This window comes from Hyla sarda, chromosome 9 (assembly GCF_029499605.1).
Source record: "Hyla sarda isolate aHylSar1 chromosome 9, aHylSar1.hap1, whole genome shotgun sequence".
Taxonomy (NCBI): Eukaryota; Metazoa; Chordata; class Amphibia; order Anura; family Hylidae; genus Hyla; species Hyla sarda.
The window spans coordinates 168,287,635-168,306,033 of record NC_079197.1 but is presented as its reverse complement, the minus strand read 5'-3'; the positions used below and the strand labels follow the sequence as shown (position 1 = coordinate 168,306,033).

General features: G+C 42.3%; 1 protein-coding gene across 1 annotated transcript in view; it reads left to right on the top strand.

Moving 5' to 3' along the window:
- The window catches only part of LOC130291061 (complement C2-like), a 36,440-nt gene extending 18,518 nt beyond the window's left edge, over window positions 1-17,922 (top strand). Inside the window, 7 exon segments of the mRNA XM_056539419.1 lie at window positions 5,224-5,335; window positions 7,447-7,594; window positions 9,564-9,640; window positions 10,873-10,982; window positions 13,609-13,720; window positions 15,442-15,497; window positions 17,352-17,922. Coding sequence (XP_056395394.1) covers window positions 5,224-5,335; window positions 7,447-7,594; window positions 9,564-9,640; window positions 10,873-10,982; window positions 13,609-13,720; window positions 15,442-15,497; window positions 17,352-17,543 — 807 coding nt within the window. The 3' untranslated portion in view covers window positions 17,544-17,922.
- The last annotated feature ends 477 nt before the right edge of the window (window positions 17,923-18,399 follow it).

Genomic DNA, 18,399 nt, shown 5'->3' with positions numbered 1-18,399 from the left:
GACTAAAGGTAGGGTAGAGGTAAAGGAAAGAGAGGCGAGGGGACTAATAGGAGTGATGATTGCCAATGTGATGTGGTTGGCTGCTACCTCACAGTCACCCTAATTCACCCTCTCTCTAAACCTACCCCTAGGCGGAGTTGACTCCCTGATAAGGGCGGACCCGCTCCGGAACCTAGTCCTTCTCTGTTCCTATACACCCTACGATAAGGGATAAGTAGGAATGGAGGCTCTATGTCTCACTGGGGTACCCTGAGTAGCTGTTTGAATAGGGAAGGATAACCCTGATATATAGACAAAAAGCAGTGTACAAAAAGAGTACGCCAGTGAGCACCCACAGTATGTATGTAAATCCGCTATGCAGTACACAAAGAGTGATGTACACTCCAACAAATGTTATAAATCTGATACAGCGTGCAAAAAAGTGGCCCAAATAATTACTCTAAGATAACTAATGAGTATAGCCCTTGGTCATAATGTAATAACATCCAGATAATGGGGTGATATTGTTGTATACAAATGATGTTAACACCCTATAGACAAAAACATATCTGGGCCGGACCATTGTCTCAGGAAATGGTTCGGTCACAGAGGCTGTGGGGATCTATGTGGACAAATTCCTCAGGGAATGTGTCACGGCATTGCCATCGTATGTCTGTAACACAACTGATTTTTTGCAGAGAATTGACGGCATCAATGTAGGCCAAGACATCCTGTTGGATAGCATCGATGTCGAAGCTCTTTACAGCTTGATACCTCACAATTACGGTCTTATGGCAGTTGAATATTTTTTTTAAATCTCAAGGTAACTATCTCCAGGCTCATAATTGCTTTGTCATCTCACTTATGCGCTACATATTTAACCACAATTATTTTTTGTTTGATGGGAAGGTCTACCACCAGCTCAGGGGGACTGCTATGGGGAGCCCTTATGCCCCCACATATGCAAATCTCCTCCTGGGCTGGTGGGAAGACACTATAGTCTTCCTACCGGACGTATGTACCTGGACCCGTTTTATCATCTTGTGGGCCAGGTACATTGATGATATTTTTGTGTTATGGTCTGGCACGTGTGAACTTTTTCTCAGCTTAATGGAGCACCTGAATAATAATATTTTGGGATTACTTTTACCTATGAAATCAATGTAAAAACCCTGGCTTTTTTGGATGTTCAAGTTTCCAAAAACACGGAGGAGGGTCTATTTTCAACGTTATTCCGCAAATCAACCGCAACCAACAGTCTGTTACACTGGACCAGCTTTCACCCGCCTGCTCTAAAAAAGGGTATTCCCAAGGGCCAATATCTTCGGGTCTGAAGGAATTGCTCCAAAGATCAAGAGTTCTATCAAGAGGCCGGTAAGCTCCGGGACAGATTTCACAGAGGAGGTTATCCAGCAGACATACTCCGGGATGCTTTCCATTTTGTCCAGGATAAAAATCGAGTGGATTCATTGACCCCCACGCCACCTTAACCTATGGATGGCCCTATGAGGATCATAGGCACTTTTGACACTGGAAAAAGGAAATTCTTAAGATCCTTCACAAGAACTGGTCCATATTGCAGGCAGATCCCCTTTTGGATAGAGCCAATTTAGACCGCCCCCTAGTTACTTATAAGAGGGGTCTGAATCTGGCAGATCGTCTCACCCACAGCCACTACTCCCGTCCTGTTCAACCGGGTACTTGGCTTGACCATCGGGTCATTGGTAATCATAGATGTAGTGGCTGCAAAGCATGTAGTTTTATGCCCAAAACAAAGACCAATGTTAGTTTCACCACAGATGAGGTGTTTGTGGTAAGAGATTTTGTCAACTGTAGGACTATGGGTCTGGTCTATTTGTGCCAATGTGCCTGTCCCAAAGATTACATTGGCAAGACCATTAGGGAGTTTTGCCGCCGGATATGCGAACATGTGAATGACATCTTGCACCAGTGGGATACACCCCTAGCACGTCATATACATCTTGTTCATGGGGGAGACCCCGGTACTTGTTCTTTCTCTGCCTTGGAAGTTATTCGCCCATCCCCAAGAGGTGGTGATTTGGACAAACGGCTGTTACAGAAAAAGACTTTATGGATCTACAAATTCATATCAGTGGCCCCTCAGGGCCTCAAAGAGGTCCTGACGTTTACCCCTTTTATTTAATATACAGCTGGTTATTTACTCTTTGTAAGGTTCCCCATTGTTCTTTCCCCTCTTCCCTCTCCCCCCCCCCCCCCCCCAACCCCATCCCTTCTGTTCAATTTGATTATCTGGTCCATGTCTTCTTACAGTCATTTAAGTCCTTGGTTGGGATGTCACCATACATCCCATCCTCATACATCTTTGGACTTTTTTCTGTGCCCAAAACTCTGTCTCTTATAGGCACGATAGTGCTCCCTTGTTTATGGTTGTGGGAAATTATGACCCACATAACATCTTATGGTGCCAGTGCACGGTCGCCATTTATGGATATGGCACTCCACTGACTATTTATTGGACCAGACTTATTTTATTATGTCTGGCCCGACTCTTTTTTCTTATTGTGAGCTATTGCATTGGAGATATCTTTATTGATGGTTTTGTCTCACTATGCCTATAGTGCCCGTTTTCCTCCTTTTTGATTTTGAGGGTCTTTTTATTTATTTTTTGTGTTGGGCCCTGAGTCTGCCCTGACTATATATACATATTAGCTCCATTATGAATTATCATTTTCATCAGACCTAAAAACTGAGCTACTGTTGCTTTAAGCATCTCTTTTCTGTATCGCTTACCTATACCAGCGTCTTCCGTTGCTGTGGTTACATTAGGTATGTTACGGGTCACGATGACGGCTTCAGAACGTGACCTGTGTTTACATCATGTGATTGCGCACGTGACTTAGTTCATATGATTGCAACCAGGTCCGGACCGGAAGTCTGCATAGCAGCGGCGAATTTCCCGCATTAGGGATATCTCTGCAGACCGGAAAGGACGCACTGGGTCGGCATCTGACGTGGATTCCGGTTCAATACCAGGTCAGTCAGTTACGTGTCTATTCTAGCATTTTTATCCAATGACCTAGGCTCTTTTTGGAAGTTAAGCATCATATTGGATGGATTGAAAATGGGGCAGATACCTCTTTCTGTATTTAATCCGGGTACTCTGGCATAAAAACATGGCCACCAGCAGCTCTCTTTCATCCATTTTTCTCCTCATCTGGCCATCAGAAGGATTGTCTTCCATCTTCATCCAGCCCCCTGATGAACAGGGGGGCATGAAATGTGTTGAGACACCCTACAATCTCTCTTGCATACCGGTCAAGCTGATTGATAAGTATAATTTTTGTCTTTTTTAGTCACCCACTGACTGGGTTGAACCTGCTGTGCTGGTTTATTTGGCAGTTTGATATGTTATGTTACAGCATTTTTTGCCATGGATCGCAGGGCTAGTGCAGATATATGTTTTTGTCTATAGGGTGTTAACATCATTTGTATACAACAATATCCCCCCATTATCTGGATGTTATTACATTATGACCAAGGGCTATACTCAATAGTTATCTTAGAGTAATTATTTGGGCCACTTTTTTGCACGCTGTATCAGATTTATACAATTTGTTGGATTGTACATCACTCTTTGTGTACTGCATAGCGGATTTACCTACATACTGTGGGTGCTCACTGGCGTACTCTTTTTGTACACTGCTTTTTGTCTATATATCAGGGTTATCCTTCCCTATCCAAACAGCTACTCAGGGTACCCCAGTGATACATAGAGCCTCCATTCCTACTTATCCCTTATCGTAGGGTGTATAGGAACAGAGTAGGACTAGGTTCCGGAGCGGGGCCGCCCTCATCAGGGCATCAACTCCGCCTAGGGGTAGGTTTAGAGAGAGTGTGAATTAGGGTGACTGTGAGGTAGCAGCCAATCACATCACATTGGCAATCATCACTCCTATTAGTCCCCTCCCCTCTCTTTCCTTTACCTCTACCCTACCTTTAGTCAGGAGATTATAATCAACATATTTTGTGCTTGTATTATTATTTTTTGACATCTAGACCGGTTGAGCAAGTGCATTTTGTTGCTGCATTATCTTTTATTCATTGTTTACTTGTTCTTGGCCTAGACCCTGATTGGGGGTACTGGGCACGAGTTTGAGAACAAGTACTTTCTATCATGTTTGCGCACATGTGTGTTTTTGGTGGTTCAGGACCCTTTTTGGATTCTTTTTAAGCGATTTATTAAAGGTTAAGTCTTAATGTTTTTTCGGTGATTTGCTTCTTTTGATACACTAAAAGTATCTGTTTACGGTGATTACTTGATACATGTCTAATGTGTATGGCCAGCTAAACATATTTGTATGGCCAGCTGAACACAGCCATAGGCCCCCATTGACCTGACAGTGGCCAAAAGTGTGTTTTTCAGATACTCGTCCTTTAAATAGGCACTCTCATTAAAACTAATTTTTGCTATTGCACTCCTTATGGTAAATAAAAAATCATTCTAATGTACTTTGTTTAAAAAAATGAAGTTTTCTATGTTTTATTTGTGTTTAAAAAAGCTGCCACTAGGTGTTTCCCTATTTGTCCAGAGCACATTCCCCCCATCTCTTGCACAGACTTTGGACTCCTGCTGGCCTGGCAGAAGACCAAAATCAGGAACTGCAGTCTGGAGTGCTGAGGGTGTGTGTGCAGCCTTAGCCAATCATAGCTCATTTCACACTGAACTGCTCTGGGCTGTGTGTAGCAGAGTGAGGGAGGAAGTTCTCCCCTGTATGGCTTCAGATGATGTCACGCCTGCTGGGGAAGGCCCCTTACCAGTCTGTGAATCTGACTGAGACTGAGCAGAAAATACAGAGCAAAATCAAGGTAGAAAACAAAAAAATAATAAAAATAAAGGCAGGGGGTGGTTTATCATGATGGGGGTAGTGACCTGGGAGGATTATAACATTTAACAAGATCATGAGAGGTACTCTTTAAAATAGACAATTACATTTCAGGAGATAATAGGGTATGTTCTGGTTTCTTTTACCTTTTCCCAAATGACATTGTAGGGCCATATGCAGCTAATACAATGGCTTCCATTATTTGAGAACACTCAAGTTGCCCCTGTCAAGAGCTGCAACCACCACTGAAAACACTAGTAATGCGGTTGTTCGATGAGAATAGTCACCACAGCCCCTAAGAGTCGGTCATGAAGGCTCAGAGTGAAAATGGCGTAACCACAATGGGCACTTATCTGCATATAACTATTCTCTTTCCTAGTCCCAATCCTCGAGCCCGTGCTTTGGGTCCCTAATTTCCAGCAGCTGGGTCCTTTCTGCCGCCCATTGTTTCAAAGATATTGATAAAGCAGAGGCCTACATCTTCGAAATTGGTAAGTAAATTCATTGGGGGAGATTTATCAAAACCTGTCCATAGGAAACGTTGCTGAGTTGCCCATAGCAACCAATCAGATCGCTTCTTTCATTTCTTAAAGGCCTTTTTAAAAATGAAAGAAGCCACCTGATTGGTTGCTATGGGCAACTCAGCAACGTTTCCTATGGACAGGTTTTGATCAATTTCCCCGGCTTTTAAAGGGGTTATATAGGAAAAAGGAAAAAGATTTGTAAATTACTTCTATTAAAAAATCTTAATCCTTTCAGTACTTATGAGCTTCTGAAGTTAAGGTTGTTCTTTTCTGTCTAAGTGCTCTCTGATGACACGTGTCTCGGAAACCGCCCAGTTTAGAAGCAAATCCCCATAGCAAACCTCTTCTAAACTGGGCGGTTCCCGAGACACGTGTCATCAGAGAGCACTTAGACAGAAAAGAACAACCTTAACTTCAGAAGCTCATAAGTACTGAAAGGATTAAGATTTTTTAATAGAAGCAATTTACAAATCTGTTTAACTTTCTGGAGCCAGTTGATATATATATATATATATAAAAAAAAGTTTTTTCCTAGATAACCCCTTTAATGGCAATGTATGCATGCTATATGTCAGTAGTTTAACCTTAGAATCGTGCCGGTCATTTTAGGTAACAAAATAGACAAAATAGAAATAAAAAAATTACAAAAACACAAACTTTAGAATTTGATTGACCCTTTAAAGGGGTACTTCGGTGGAAATTTTTTTTATTTTATTTTTTTAATCAGAAAGTTATACAGATTTGTAAATTACTTATATTAAAAGCTCTTAATCCTTCTAGTACTTATTAGCATCTGTATACTACAGAGGAAATTAATTTCTTTTGGGATTTCTCTTCTGTCAAGATCACAGTGCTCTCTGACACCTCTGTCCCTTTTAGGAACTGTCCAGAGCAGCATATGTTTGCTATGGGGATTTGCTCCTGCTCTGGACAGTTCCTGACATGGACAGAGGTGTCAACAGAGAGCACTGAGGTCGTGACAGAAAAGAAATCCCGAAAGAAAAGAATTTCCTCTATAGTATACAGCCGCTAATAAGTACCGGAAGGATTAAGATTTTTTTTTTTTTATAGAAGTAATTTACAAATCTGTTTATCTTTCTGGCATCAGTTGATTTAAAAAAAAAAAAAAGTTTTCCACCGGAGTACCCCTTTAACCCCTTCCCACGGAACATATCATGGGTAGGTTCACCTTACGGCAGCTCGATGAACTTGTATGTAATGGTGATCACCTGACGCCGTCCCCCATCACTAAAAGTGCCAATTCACCTCCAATAGCTTTCTGACAAACGTTCATTCAGCCAATGGCCAATTCATACCGATTCCCCCTTACACACTTGACTCGGCAGATGGGAAAAAGGTAAATAAAGTTACGACATAAAAGAACAAACACACTAAACGTAATCATATATATATATATATATATATATATATATATATATAAAAGAATTAAATAGGCATATCACGAATCCCTAAACTCTTGATAATCTATACAGTAAAGCAGTGTTTCCCAACCAGAGTGCCTCCAGCTGTTTCACAAAACTACAACTCCCAGCATGCCCGGACAGCCAACGGCTGTCCGGGCATGCTGGGAGTTGTAGTTTTGTGCAACAGCTGGAGGTACCCTGGTTGGGAAACACTACAGTAAAGTAAAACTAAAAAGATTGACAAATCATAGTGGGAGAGATAGGTGTCAGCTGAATATATATATACGGCTATCCTCCCAATTAGAGATGAGCGAACTTACAGTAAATTCGATTCGTCACGAACTTCTCGGCTCGGCAGTTGATGACTTATCCTGCATAAATTAGTTCAGCTTTCCGGTGCTCCCGTGGGCTGGAAAAGGTGGATACAGTCCTAGGAAAGAGTCTCCTAGGACTGTATCCACCTTTTCCAGCCCACGGGAGCACCGGAAAGCTGAACTAATTTATGCAGGAAAAGTCATCAACTGCCGAGCCGAGAAGTTCGTGACGAATCGAATTTACTGTAAGTTCGCTCATCTCTACTACCAATATATACGGCTATCCTCCCAATATATACGGCTATCCTCCTCATAATGCATTTTATTCCATCTCTTGTAGGTGAAGAAAAGTATGCCGCAGAAAACATATTAATTCATGACTGCTACAACATACACCGAAAATCGGATAGAGGGATAAATCAGGATTTTGACTACGATGTGGCTCTTATAAAACTAAACAAGAAAGCAAAATTTTCCAAGAGCGCCAGGTAAGGCTGCATTCACACCACGTTTTTGCAATACAGTTCCAGTATCAGGTTTTTGATGAAGAACGGATTCCTCAAAACCTGACAAAACTGTATCAAAACGTGTGTACAAATGTTAACCCGTATACGCTTTGAAAAATTGCAGTTGCATCAGTTTTTTTAAGAAAAAAACGTATATACGTCTTTAACTTTTCACTCCATTATGAATAAAGTTTAAAGGGGTACTCCCGTGGAAAACTTTTTTTTATTTTTTTTAAATCAACTGGTGCCAGAAAGTTAAACAGATTTGTAAATCACTTCTATTAAAAAAAATCTTAATCCTTCCAGTACTTTATAGGGGCTGTATACTAAAGAGAAATCCAAAAAAGAAATGCATTTCCTCAGATGTCATGACCACAGTGCTCTCTGCTGACCTCTGCTGTCCATTTTAGGAACTGTCCAGAGTAGGAGAAAATCCCCATAGCAAACATGTGCTGCTCTGAACAGTTCCTAAAATGGACAGCAGAGGTCAGCAGAGAGCACTGTGGTAATGACATAAGAGGAAATGCATTTTTTTTTTATTTCTCTTTAGCATAAAGCCCTAAAAAGTACTGGAAGGATTAAGATTTTTATATAGAAGTAATTTACAAATCTGTTTAACTTTCTGGCACCAGTTGATTTAAAAAAAAAAAAAAATTTCCACGGGAGTACCCCTTTAACTTGTTTGATTGAAATTCCAAGAAAAAAAAACTGTGCAAAGTTGAAAACCGGTACGGGTCTATTCACACGGCAGAATTTCCGTTAGCAGAATTCCGTCTCAAATTAAAGCCCAAAGACTTCTATGGAATTCCGCACTCCCATTCGCACTTCTGAAATTCTGAAAAACACTTCTGAAAAATATAGCGATCTAGCCATAGTAATTCTGTATGCTTACAATCCGTTGGTGCACTGGGGGAGGTCGCCTGGACCACTCCTGTCTCCTATAGTCCCAACCGGACCACCGAGCTTGAGCCGCCCCTCAGCAATGACGTGGAGCCAAGGCTGATGCCAGTCCTGAACTCAGTATCTGACGAAAGGGATTTAGGGGTCATTATGTCAGAAGACTTAAAGGGGTACTCTGGGGGGGATTTATTTATTTATTTATTTATTATCAACTGATACCAGAAAGTTAAACAGATTTGTAATTTACTTCTATTAAAAAAAATCTTAATCCTTCCAGTACTTATCAGCTGTTGTGTACTACAGAGGAAATTCTTTTCTGTTTGGATTTCTTTTCTGTCTGACCACAGTGCTCTCTGCTGACACCTCTGTCCATGTCAGGAACTGTCCAGAGCAGGAGAAAATCCCCATAGCAAACATATGCTGCTCTTGACAGTTCCTAAAATGGACAGAGGTGTCAGCAGAGAGCACTGTGGTTGTGACAGAAAATAAATCCTGTCCAGTGGGGCTGCAGGAGGAGAGGGGACGGACTGTAATACACAGAATAACTATGTCTGGATCTCTAGGGCAGTATATGTAGTGTGACTTTTTCTTTTATTCGGTGCTTATTTCCTTGGCATATTGCCACAAAAATTAGCACTAATTCCGCATAATTTCTGCTTTATTTACCTGGAGTCCCAAGAGGAATTAAGCGAGTAATTTTTTCTTGCTAATTCCGTAGTGTGAACATACCTTTACGTGTGCGCCATGGTTATTTCACTAGGGGACATAGAGGAAGGTCAGTGAGGAGTTTCTGTCGCGGAAATTCCGTAGTGTGAATGGTGCAGCAGAATTCCGCTCTGAAAATACGTAGGGTAAACGGGCCCTAGGGGTATGTGGAGTGTATGCGGTATGTTTATGCAAGTAGAGGAAATTTAGTGAGGAAATACTGGTGTGTGCAGAGACCCTCGGCCCTGGCTACTGGGTGGAGCTCATAGACGAGAGGTTCCTCCCCCACCAGACACCCTCCTTAATGAAAATCACTAGTAAATCTGTCTTGTTTTGTGTGTGACAGGCCTATCTGTCTCCCCTGTACGGAGCCCGCCAACAGAGCCATGAAAAAAAAGCCAGGCGCAAGCTGCGAAGAACACCGTAAGATCTCCTCTGTGTGTCCTGTCCATGTAAATCAGTGTTTCCCAACCAGTGGGCCTCCAGCTGTGGCAAAACTACAACTCCCAGCATGCCTTTGGCTGTGCGGGCATCCTGGGAGTTGTAGTTTTGCAACAGCTAGAGGTACCCTGGTTGGGAAATACTGATCTAGTACAATTACAAGCAAATATATATATATATATCATATATATAATATATTGTATACACACACACACATCAAAAAAACTGAAAAATACACAAAAAAAACATCAGGTCTCCCAGATCCAAGTATATGCACTGACAAAACGGGAACCTCTATAACTTCACTTGTATTATTCCTACTAAAACTATGTTACCCTGTCTGATTCTACCCTCAGCGCGCTCCATTTTTAACTGGCATGTTAACTTATTTCTGCGGGTCGGTATCATTAAAGGGGTACTCCAGGGAAGAGGGAAACTGCTCTATATAGCTAATGAATGATATTTAGAAAAGTACATGGGTTGGTGAGAGGGAAAGGATGGGCTATGGGTTTAGATCCCCCTGGAATACCCTTTAAAATAATACACATTTATAACGTTTTTGTCAAGTTTTACCTACATTTTTTTTTTTATAAAAATAAATAAATAACAAATAATCACTTAACATTACACCACTGTTGCTATTGATCATGACATATATGGGGTCAAACGACCTACATTGGACTGAATTCCCATGCCGGGCACTGACAGTGGGTGTCAGCTGCAGATAGCAGCTTGTACCCGCCAAGTCTAATTCATACTTAGTTAACACCCACTTCCTGGACATTTCTGTAATGTGGGCAATAACAGGTTGTTAGGCAACATATCACAAACAATCAGACTTACTGCATTCACACTAAGTTTTGTCCATACAGGGACCGATCTCATTCATTTGAATGAGCCGACCGGAGTCAGATAGTGACTCCGGTCGGCTCATTTTTGACTCATATCCGAATTTTCTGGCCTGACTAAAACAGTGGTATTCTGCAGTTTTGCAGCAGTACGGGACAAAAAATTAGCTGACCGAAGTCACTATCTGACTCCGGTCGGCTCATTCAAATGAATGAGATGGGGGCCGGGTCCGGCTGGAATAGGAGCGCCCATTTTTCACATCCAAAGCCGGATCCGGTCCCTGTATGGACAAAACGCAGTGTGAACCCAGCCATAAAATAGACTTATGGGACCCTTGTATGTTACTTGCCTCTGTATCATCTCAGGTGCCTCCCTACTGGATAAAAGTGATATCCCGGCTGGATTTCTGTCCAAAGAAAAAAAAGACAGCGATAATCTGAAAGAGCTGCACGTCATTATAAAGGAAGACAATCATGTGAGTCCTGATATTAATGTGATGTAACCTATGACCCTCCTCCAGACATCAGTATATACCTGTACACCAATAACAGTGGAAGCCTTATTATATCTTTGTAGTAGTTGAAGTTTTTTTTCCTGATACAAAGTTCCAAAGCTCCTGCTTTCAATGATAACATGTGTTCTTCTTGCAGCCACATGTAGGGGGAGCTCAGGAGCTAACTGTATACTGTGTTTTTATTCATTTTAATAGATAAACAGAATCTCACAGAGAGAAAAGAGAGTCTTAGAAGACAACCCCTGACACCCCCAGATCAATATAATAACGCGTTGTACGGATTTATGTCCTGCTGCTTTATTTAAATCGGAACACATCCTCATGTTTATTTCAGTGCTGTTTTATGAATTTATTTTGGTGACTATCCACATAAAAATATTAGAGCTATCTTAATAGATTGACTCTGTTTTCTGTAGCCCCCTTTGCTGTACAGACTGAGACAGGATGAGCAGAGTCATATCACAATCATCAACCTCTTCCCGCTATAGGACGTATGCATACATCCTGATCATCTCCTGCTCTGCGCACACAGCAGAAGATTTGGGGGTGGGACCTGGCTGTCAATCATACGGCTGGGATCGAGTCGCAGCTGCCAAGACCAAGATTTCGCTGGTCTCGGGAGCATTAAAGGGGTTCTCCACTGCTTTAACCTTATTGGGGCAGTTAGGTAGTACTGTGGCTATATGTTATTACCCCTTTGTTTCCTGCTGGTAACGCTACTGTAGTTGGGTTATTTTTTACCTTATTTTCAAACCCGGAAGCTGGTTACTTCATTAGTTTGCTGGCTTTTTTCGACCACTGTTTTTTTTTCAGCCGCTGCCATCTTTCCATCGCTATGTCACCCTGCAGGGTGTTGTGTTGGAGGCCGGCCTGCCCCACGCTCCGTACGTGCCTGCCTCCCGCGCTGATGAATATTCCACAGTCATAATCGCAGACCTCCTTCCTTTCAACTTCTTATAAGCTGATTGCGCTGCTTGCGGCGAATCGCCTCTGTTGTTGGGCGCATGCGCAGTTCGTCCTCGGTCGGGAGGGTCATCTGCCAGAGAGCGCCTAGCAAACCTTCGGGAGCTGTCCAGCACACAGGGACTCCCCTCTGGCAAGGTTAGTGTTAAGAAAACCCCAGCGCGTCAGTCCCGAAGCGGAAAACACAATGGCACATGCGCAGATGACCCTCCCGACCAAGGACGAACTGCGCATGCGCCCAACAACGGAGCCGATTGGCCGCGAGCCGCCCAATCAGCAATCAGCTTATAAGAAGCTGAAAGGAAGGAGGTCCGCGATTATGACGGTGGAATATTCTTCAGCGCGGGAGGCGGGCACGTACGGAGCGTGGGGCAGGCCGGCCTCCAACACAACACCCTGCAGGGTGACGTAGCGATGGAAAGATGGCGGCAGCGGCTGAAAAAAAAACCGTGGTCGAAAAAAGCCAGCAAACTAATGAAGTAACCAGAAAAGAAGGTAAAAAATAACCCAACTACAGTAGCGTTACCAGCAGGAAACAAAGGGGTAATAACATATAGCCACAGTACTACGTAACTGCCCCAAGAAGGTTAAAGCAGTGGAGAACCCCTTTAAGGCTGGGTTCACACCACGTTTTGTTAAATACGGTTCCCGTATACGGCTGGGAGGAGGGGGGCGGGGCTTAATCGCGGCACCCGCACTCAGCCGTATTCAGGAACCGTATTTAATGCATGTCTATGAGCCGACCGGAGTGAACCGCAGCCTCCGGTGGGCTTTGTTTTCTGCCGTATGTGGTTTCCCGACCGCAGGCAAAAACGTGGTCGACCGCGTTTTTGCCTGTGGTCGGGAAACCGCATACGGCCGAAAAAGCAGCCGACTGGAGGCTGCGGTTCACTCCGGTCGGCTCATAGACATACATTAAATACGGTTCCTGAATACGGCTGAGTGCGGGCGCCGCGATTAAGCCCCGCCCCCTCCTCCCAGCCGTATACGGGAGCCGTATTTAACAAAACGTGGTGTGAACCCAGCCTAACTCAGTACAAACCACAGTATCTATAGCAGTGGTCTTCAACCTGCGGACCTCCAGATGTTGCAAAACTACAACTCCCAGCATGCCCGGACAGCCGTTGGCTGTCCGGGCATGCTGGGAATTGTAGTTTTGTAACATCTGGAGGTCCGCAGGTTGAAGACCACTGATCTATAGGATTGACAGGGTGATCCCACAATGTGACTGCCATGGTTGTCATGGCAGCAGGAGGTCAGCTGATGGCCTCCCATCTGTTGAGTACAGAAGCCTGTGAGGTCCAGCCATAGGCCATCAGTTTTACTAACCCAGAGAACCCTTTCAAAGACACTAATAATCGAATACACTGTCTCTATAGACAATACATGAAGGAAGGATATGTCTCCAACATGGCCGCCCCAGAAGAGTTGTTTAAAAATATAAAATCTGCACCAAAATTATCAAAAATGGCACAGGCCAGGAAATACATCTGCCACAATACACTTAGGAGACTTCTTGACTCTGCATCATTATTGATTGTAAACTCTATTGAAAACAAAGAGGTTCTGCAGGATCTGGGCTGTCACTGTGATAACTCTATTGTAACTCTATTGTCTCATCCAGAGAGAAGCCTGCCTGTCAGCCATTCAAAGCTCTGACAAGTATAAAAACATCTCCGTCCATGAATTGGTGTCGCCGCGCCACCTCTGTGTACAGGGACAAATGTCTTGTAAGGGTAAGTGCCCCCTCCAGCGATACGGGAAGTGCCGAGACCCCCGACTTAAAGATGTACATTACCCGACAGCAATAGTGTAAAGGGGGGATCATCATCAGATTTTCCCAGACCCTTCACCTGTGAGTTCTGTATACTGCTGCTATCTCTATGGGATCAGGATATATAGTAGTTATACACCTCCCCTCCAGCTCTATCTGTATACTGCTGCTATCTCTATGGGATCAGGATATATAGTAGTTATATACCTCCCCTCCAGCTCTGTCTATATACTGGTACAATGTCTATAGGATCAGGATATATAGTAGTTATATACTTATCCAACAGCTCTATCCATATACTGCTGCTATCTCTATGAGATCAGGATGTAGCACAGTTATACACATCCCACTTCAGCTTTATCTGTATACTGCTGCTGCTATCTCTATGGGATCAGGATTAGAGATGAGCGAACTTACAATAAATTCAATTCGTCACAAACTTCTCGGCTCGGCAGTTGATGACTTTTCCTGCATAAATTAGTTCAGCTTTCAGGTGCTCCGGTGGGCTGGAAAAGGTGGATACAGTCCTATGAGACTCTTTCCTAGGACTGTATCCACCTTTTCCAGCCCACCGGAGCACCTGAAAGCTGAACTAATTTATGCAGGAAAAGTCATCAACCGCCGAGCCGAGAAGTTCGTGACGAATCGAATTTACTGTAAGTTCGCTCATCTCTAATCAGGATAAATAGTAGTTATACCCCTCCCCACCAGCTCTATCCATATACTGCTGCTGTTATCTCTATAGGATAAGGATGTAGTGCAGTTATACACCTCCCCTGAGGCTGTGTTCAGGTGTTGCATTTTTGCAGCTTTTTTCTGTGTTTTTGCTGTGATTTACCCAAAAATAGCGGAAATTTTTTTAGTTTTTTATTGCTATTTGGACAACTCAAAGCAGAAACACAGCCATAATGCAACACGTGAACACGGCCTGAAGGCATCTAATCTTCATAAGATGCCTCAGTTGTGATTAGAAGCCTCATGGCAACTAAGAAAATGCACATAAAATAAAATGCATTAAAACTGCATGTAATGCGAACTGACGCCAACCCACGTATAAATCTTACCTGGCTGAGGATTCATGAGAAACACAGACAGCATGAGAACATAATTTTTAGTGGGGAAATACAAATCTATGCCTGCCACCTCATCTAAAACATGTAAGCAGAAGGTGTACACAAGAACCTGTACATTCTTGTGTATTCTAGATATATAGGTTATTAATAATAATATATATAATTTTTTTTTTTTTATGTATGTATATATATATATATATATATATATATATATATATATATATTCCATATAGAGATGAGCGAACTTACAGTAAATTCGATTCGTCACGAACTTCTCGGCTCGGCAGTTGATGTCTTTTCCTGCATAAATTAGTTCAGCTTTCCGGTGCTCCCGTGGGCTGGAAAAGGTGGATACAGTCCTAGGAGACTCTTTCCTAGGACTGTATCCACCTTTTCCTAGGACTGTATCCACCTTTTCCAGCCCACCGGAGCACCGGAAAGCTGAACTAATTTATGCAGGAAAAGTCAGCAACCGCCGAGTTGAGAAGTTTGTGAAGAATCAAATTTACTGTAAGTTCGCTCATCTCTAATTCCATACAATTCCAACAACTATTGGTGCATTATTTATTTATTTATTTTTTAATGTGTATCACATTTCCTTCTCTTATAGGAGAATCTGGAGGATCTCTCTTTGTGAATATACGGGAAAGGGCGAGATTCTTCCAGGTGAGATATAAAGGAATGCGTCGGTAGGAGAGAGACCCTTACATCAGTCTGTATATCAGGGTTTTCCAAACATTGTGTCCCCAGCTGCTGCAAAACTACAACTCCCAGCATGCCTGGACAGCCTTCGGCTGTCCAGGCATGCTGGGAGTTGTAGTTTTGCAGCAGCTGGAGACACACTGGGGGAGATATTAAAAAACTACTGTAATTTCTGTTACAGCGATATTAAAGGGTACCTCTCATCAAAAAAACTTTTGATATATTATAGATTAATGTATGCAGAATAACTTTACAATTGCATGTTATTAAAAAATATGCTTCTTTCTATTTAATTTTCCACTTTGAAGAAATGACCACTAGGGGTCTCCCTACCAGTCCTGGCAGCAAGCATTTCAGACTCATGCTGGAGTCCTAAACACTACGAGCTGCCAGTCTGCTTTGTTCACAAAGGAGAACACTCAGAGCTGCCAGCCTGCTTTGTTCACAGCCTGTTTGGCTGTGAACAAAGCAGGCTGGCAGCTCTGAGTGTTTAGGACTCCAGCATGAGTCAGAAATGCTTGCTGACAGGACTGATCGGGAAAAACACAATAGAAAGAAGCATATTTTTCATTAACATGCTATTGGAAAGTTATTCAACATTCATTAATCTAAAATATATCAAAAGTTTATTTGATGAGAGGTACCCTTTAATTACTTTTTTTTTTCTCCTCACATTTTTAAAGGTCTCTTGTGCTGCTTTGAATATATTTCAGAGTCCATTTTCGTGGCACTTTAATTTTTTTCCGTACCAAAAATTGTCAAATTTCGCTTTTTTTTTGCCGCCATATTAGATATTTTTTTTTTGTGCCAAAATTGCAGATTTTGGCGGCAAACTTTACATCCCAAAATGTTCTGGCAGAAGCATCACATGTAAAATTCTATGATTACTAGCGCCCAGACAAGTGATAAAACATTTCTAGGGCTTAAAGGGGTAAAATTTATTTTAAATCTACTGGTGCCAGAAATTTATACAGATTTGTAAATTTCTTCTCTTAAAAAAATCTTAATCCTTCCATTACTTGTATGCTCCAGAGGAAGTTCTTTTATTTTTTTAATTTCCTTTCTGTCTGCCCACAGTGCTCTCTGCTGACACCTCTGTACGTGTCAGGAACTGTCTGGAGCAGGAGAGGTTTGCTATGGGGATTTGTTACTGCTCTGGACAGTTTCTTACAGGGACAGAGGTGTCAGCAGAGAGCACTGTGGTCAGACTGGAAAGAAATTCAAAAAGAAAAGAACTTCCTGTGGAGCATACAGCAGCTGATAAGTACTGGAAGGATTAAGATTTTGAAATAGAAGTAAATTACAAATCTGTTTAACTTTCTGGCACCAGTTCATTTAAAAAAAAAAAAATTCCACTGGAGTACCCCTCTAAATGTGAGTTCAGGTGCAGAATTTTTTTATTTTTTTATTTTTTTTTATAACATCTTCCAATATTTATTTTTTAATAATTGATTGAATAATAATCCTTTTCCCCAAAAACTAAAAGAAAACAACAAAAAAACTACAACAATTTTTGTGATTTCTACGCTAGCGAAAAGCTGGTGTGAAATTTTTTCCTGCAAAATGGACTCTCACCCCTTTGAAAATATCATGTAAAACATGACATTTGCATAGCCACGCCCACATTCTCATGTAAAAACACTTTTAAAATATGATGTAAATTTTTTTGCGCCAAACACTGGGAAATGCATTGCCGTCTATGAAGACAGCGCCTTTCCGAGCGGTCCTAATGCCCGCACATTCTCCGGACAGGCATTCTGCAAATTATGGTGTGAACATGGCCTAATGGGATTGTCTTATTTCTCATCCTCTTCTTAGGTGGGGGTCCTCAGTTTTGGTACATTTAACCCTTGCCTAACAGCTTTAAGGAAAACCCCCGATGTAAGCTACGCTCGGGATTTCTATGTTAACGTCCTGGAGGTCCTTCCCTGGCTTCGCCAAAATCTCCAAGGAGAAATAAAATTTCAACCCGGCATAAAGGACTACAAGGAAGTCGTCTGTCCTACATGACGTAACACCCGTCCCTGACCGCCGGTCAAACAGCGTCCGCCCCCCATAGGACACCGGGGACGCGCTGTATAAAGGCACTTATTTAGGTTACAAAAAAAAAACAACACATCCAGATACGAGCTACATGGAGTGTCAGAGTCCTGTTCTGTAGATCAAGCCGGGTCCCAAAAGTCAGACCCTCCATCATCAGACACTTATTTCCTATCTTGTAAATAGGGGATAAGTTGTTAGGAGCTGGAATACCCCTTTAACTTCTTTTATTGTAATGATAGTGAATGTGGAATATCTTTTCTGTCACAATGACTACTGTTTCTGGAATTAATGATTTGCATGTGAAAACACATAAAGTTACTTGTAGATTATCAGCTCTGCAATAACAAACTTTTTTTTATAAATTCAAGTCATGTATTGGCTTTACTGATTTATTTTAAATTCTGTATCTAATAGATTATAAGGTGAAAGGGGTGTTAGCCCCTCTCCCCCAAATTCTTCCTTAATAATCAGGCAGACCATTAACAAATTGCTGCACATGACGACAAGAGCACAGTCCTCTCTCTCCCTGCTCAGCACTGATCTACAATAGAGAATAAAGTGTTCACAGGAGAACAGTCCTCTCTCTCCCTGCTCAGCACTGATCTACAATAGAGAATAAAGTGTTCACAGGAGAACAGTCCTCTCTCTCCCTGCTCAGCACTGATCTACAGGATGCTAGTGAATGGTGTCCACAGGAGCACAGTTCACTCTTTCCCTGCCCAGCACTAATCTACAGGATGATAGAAAAGACAGTGTTCACAGGAGCACAGTCCTCTCTCTCCCTGCTCAGTACTGATCTACAGGATGCTAGTGAATGGTGTCC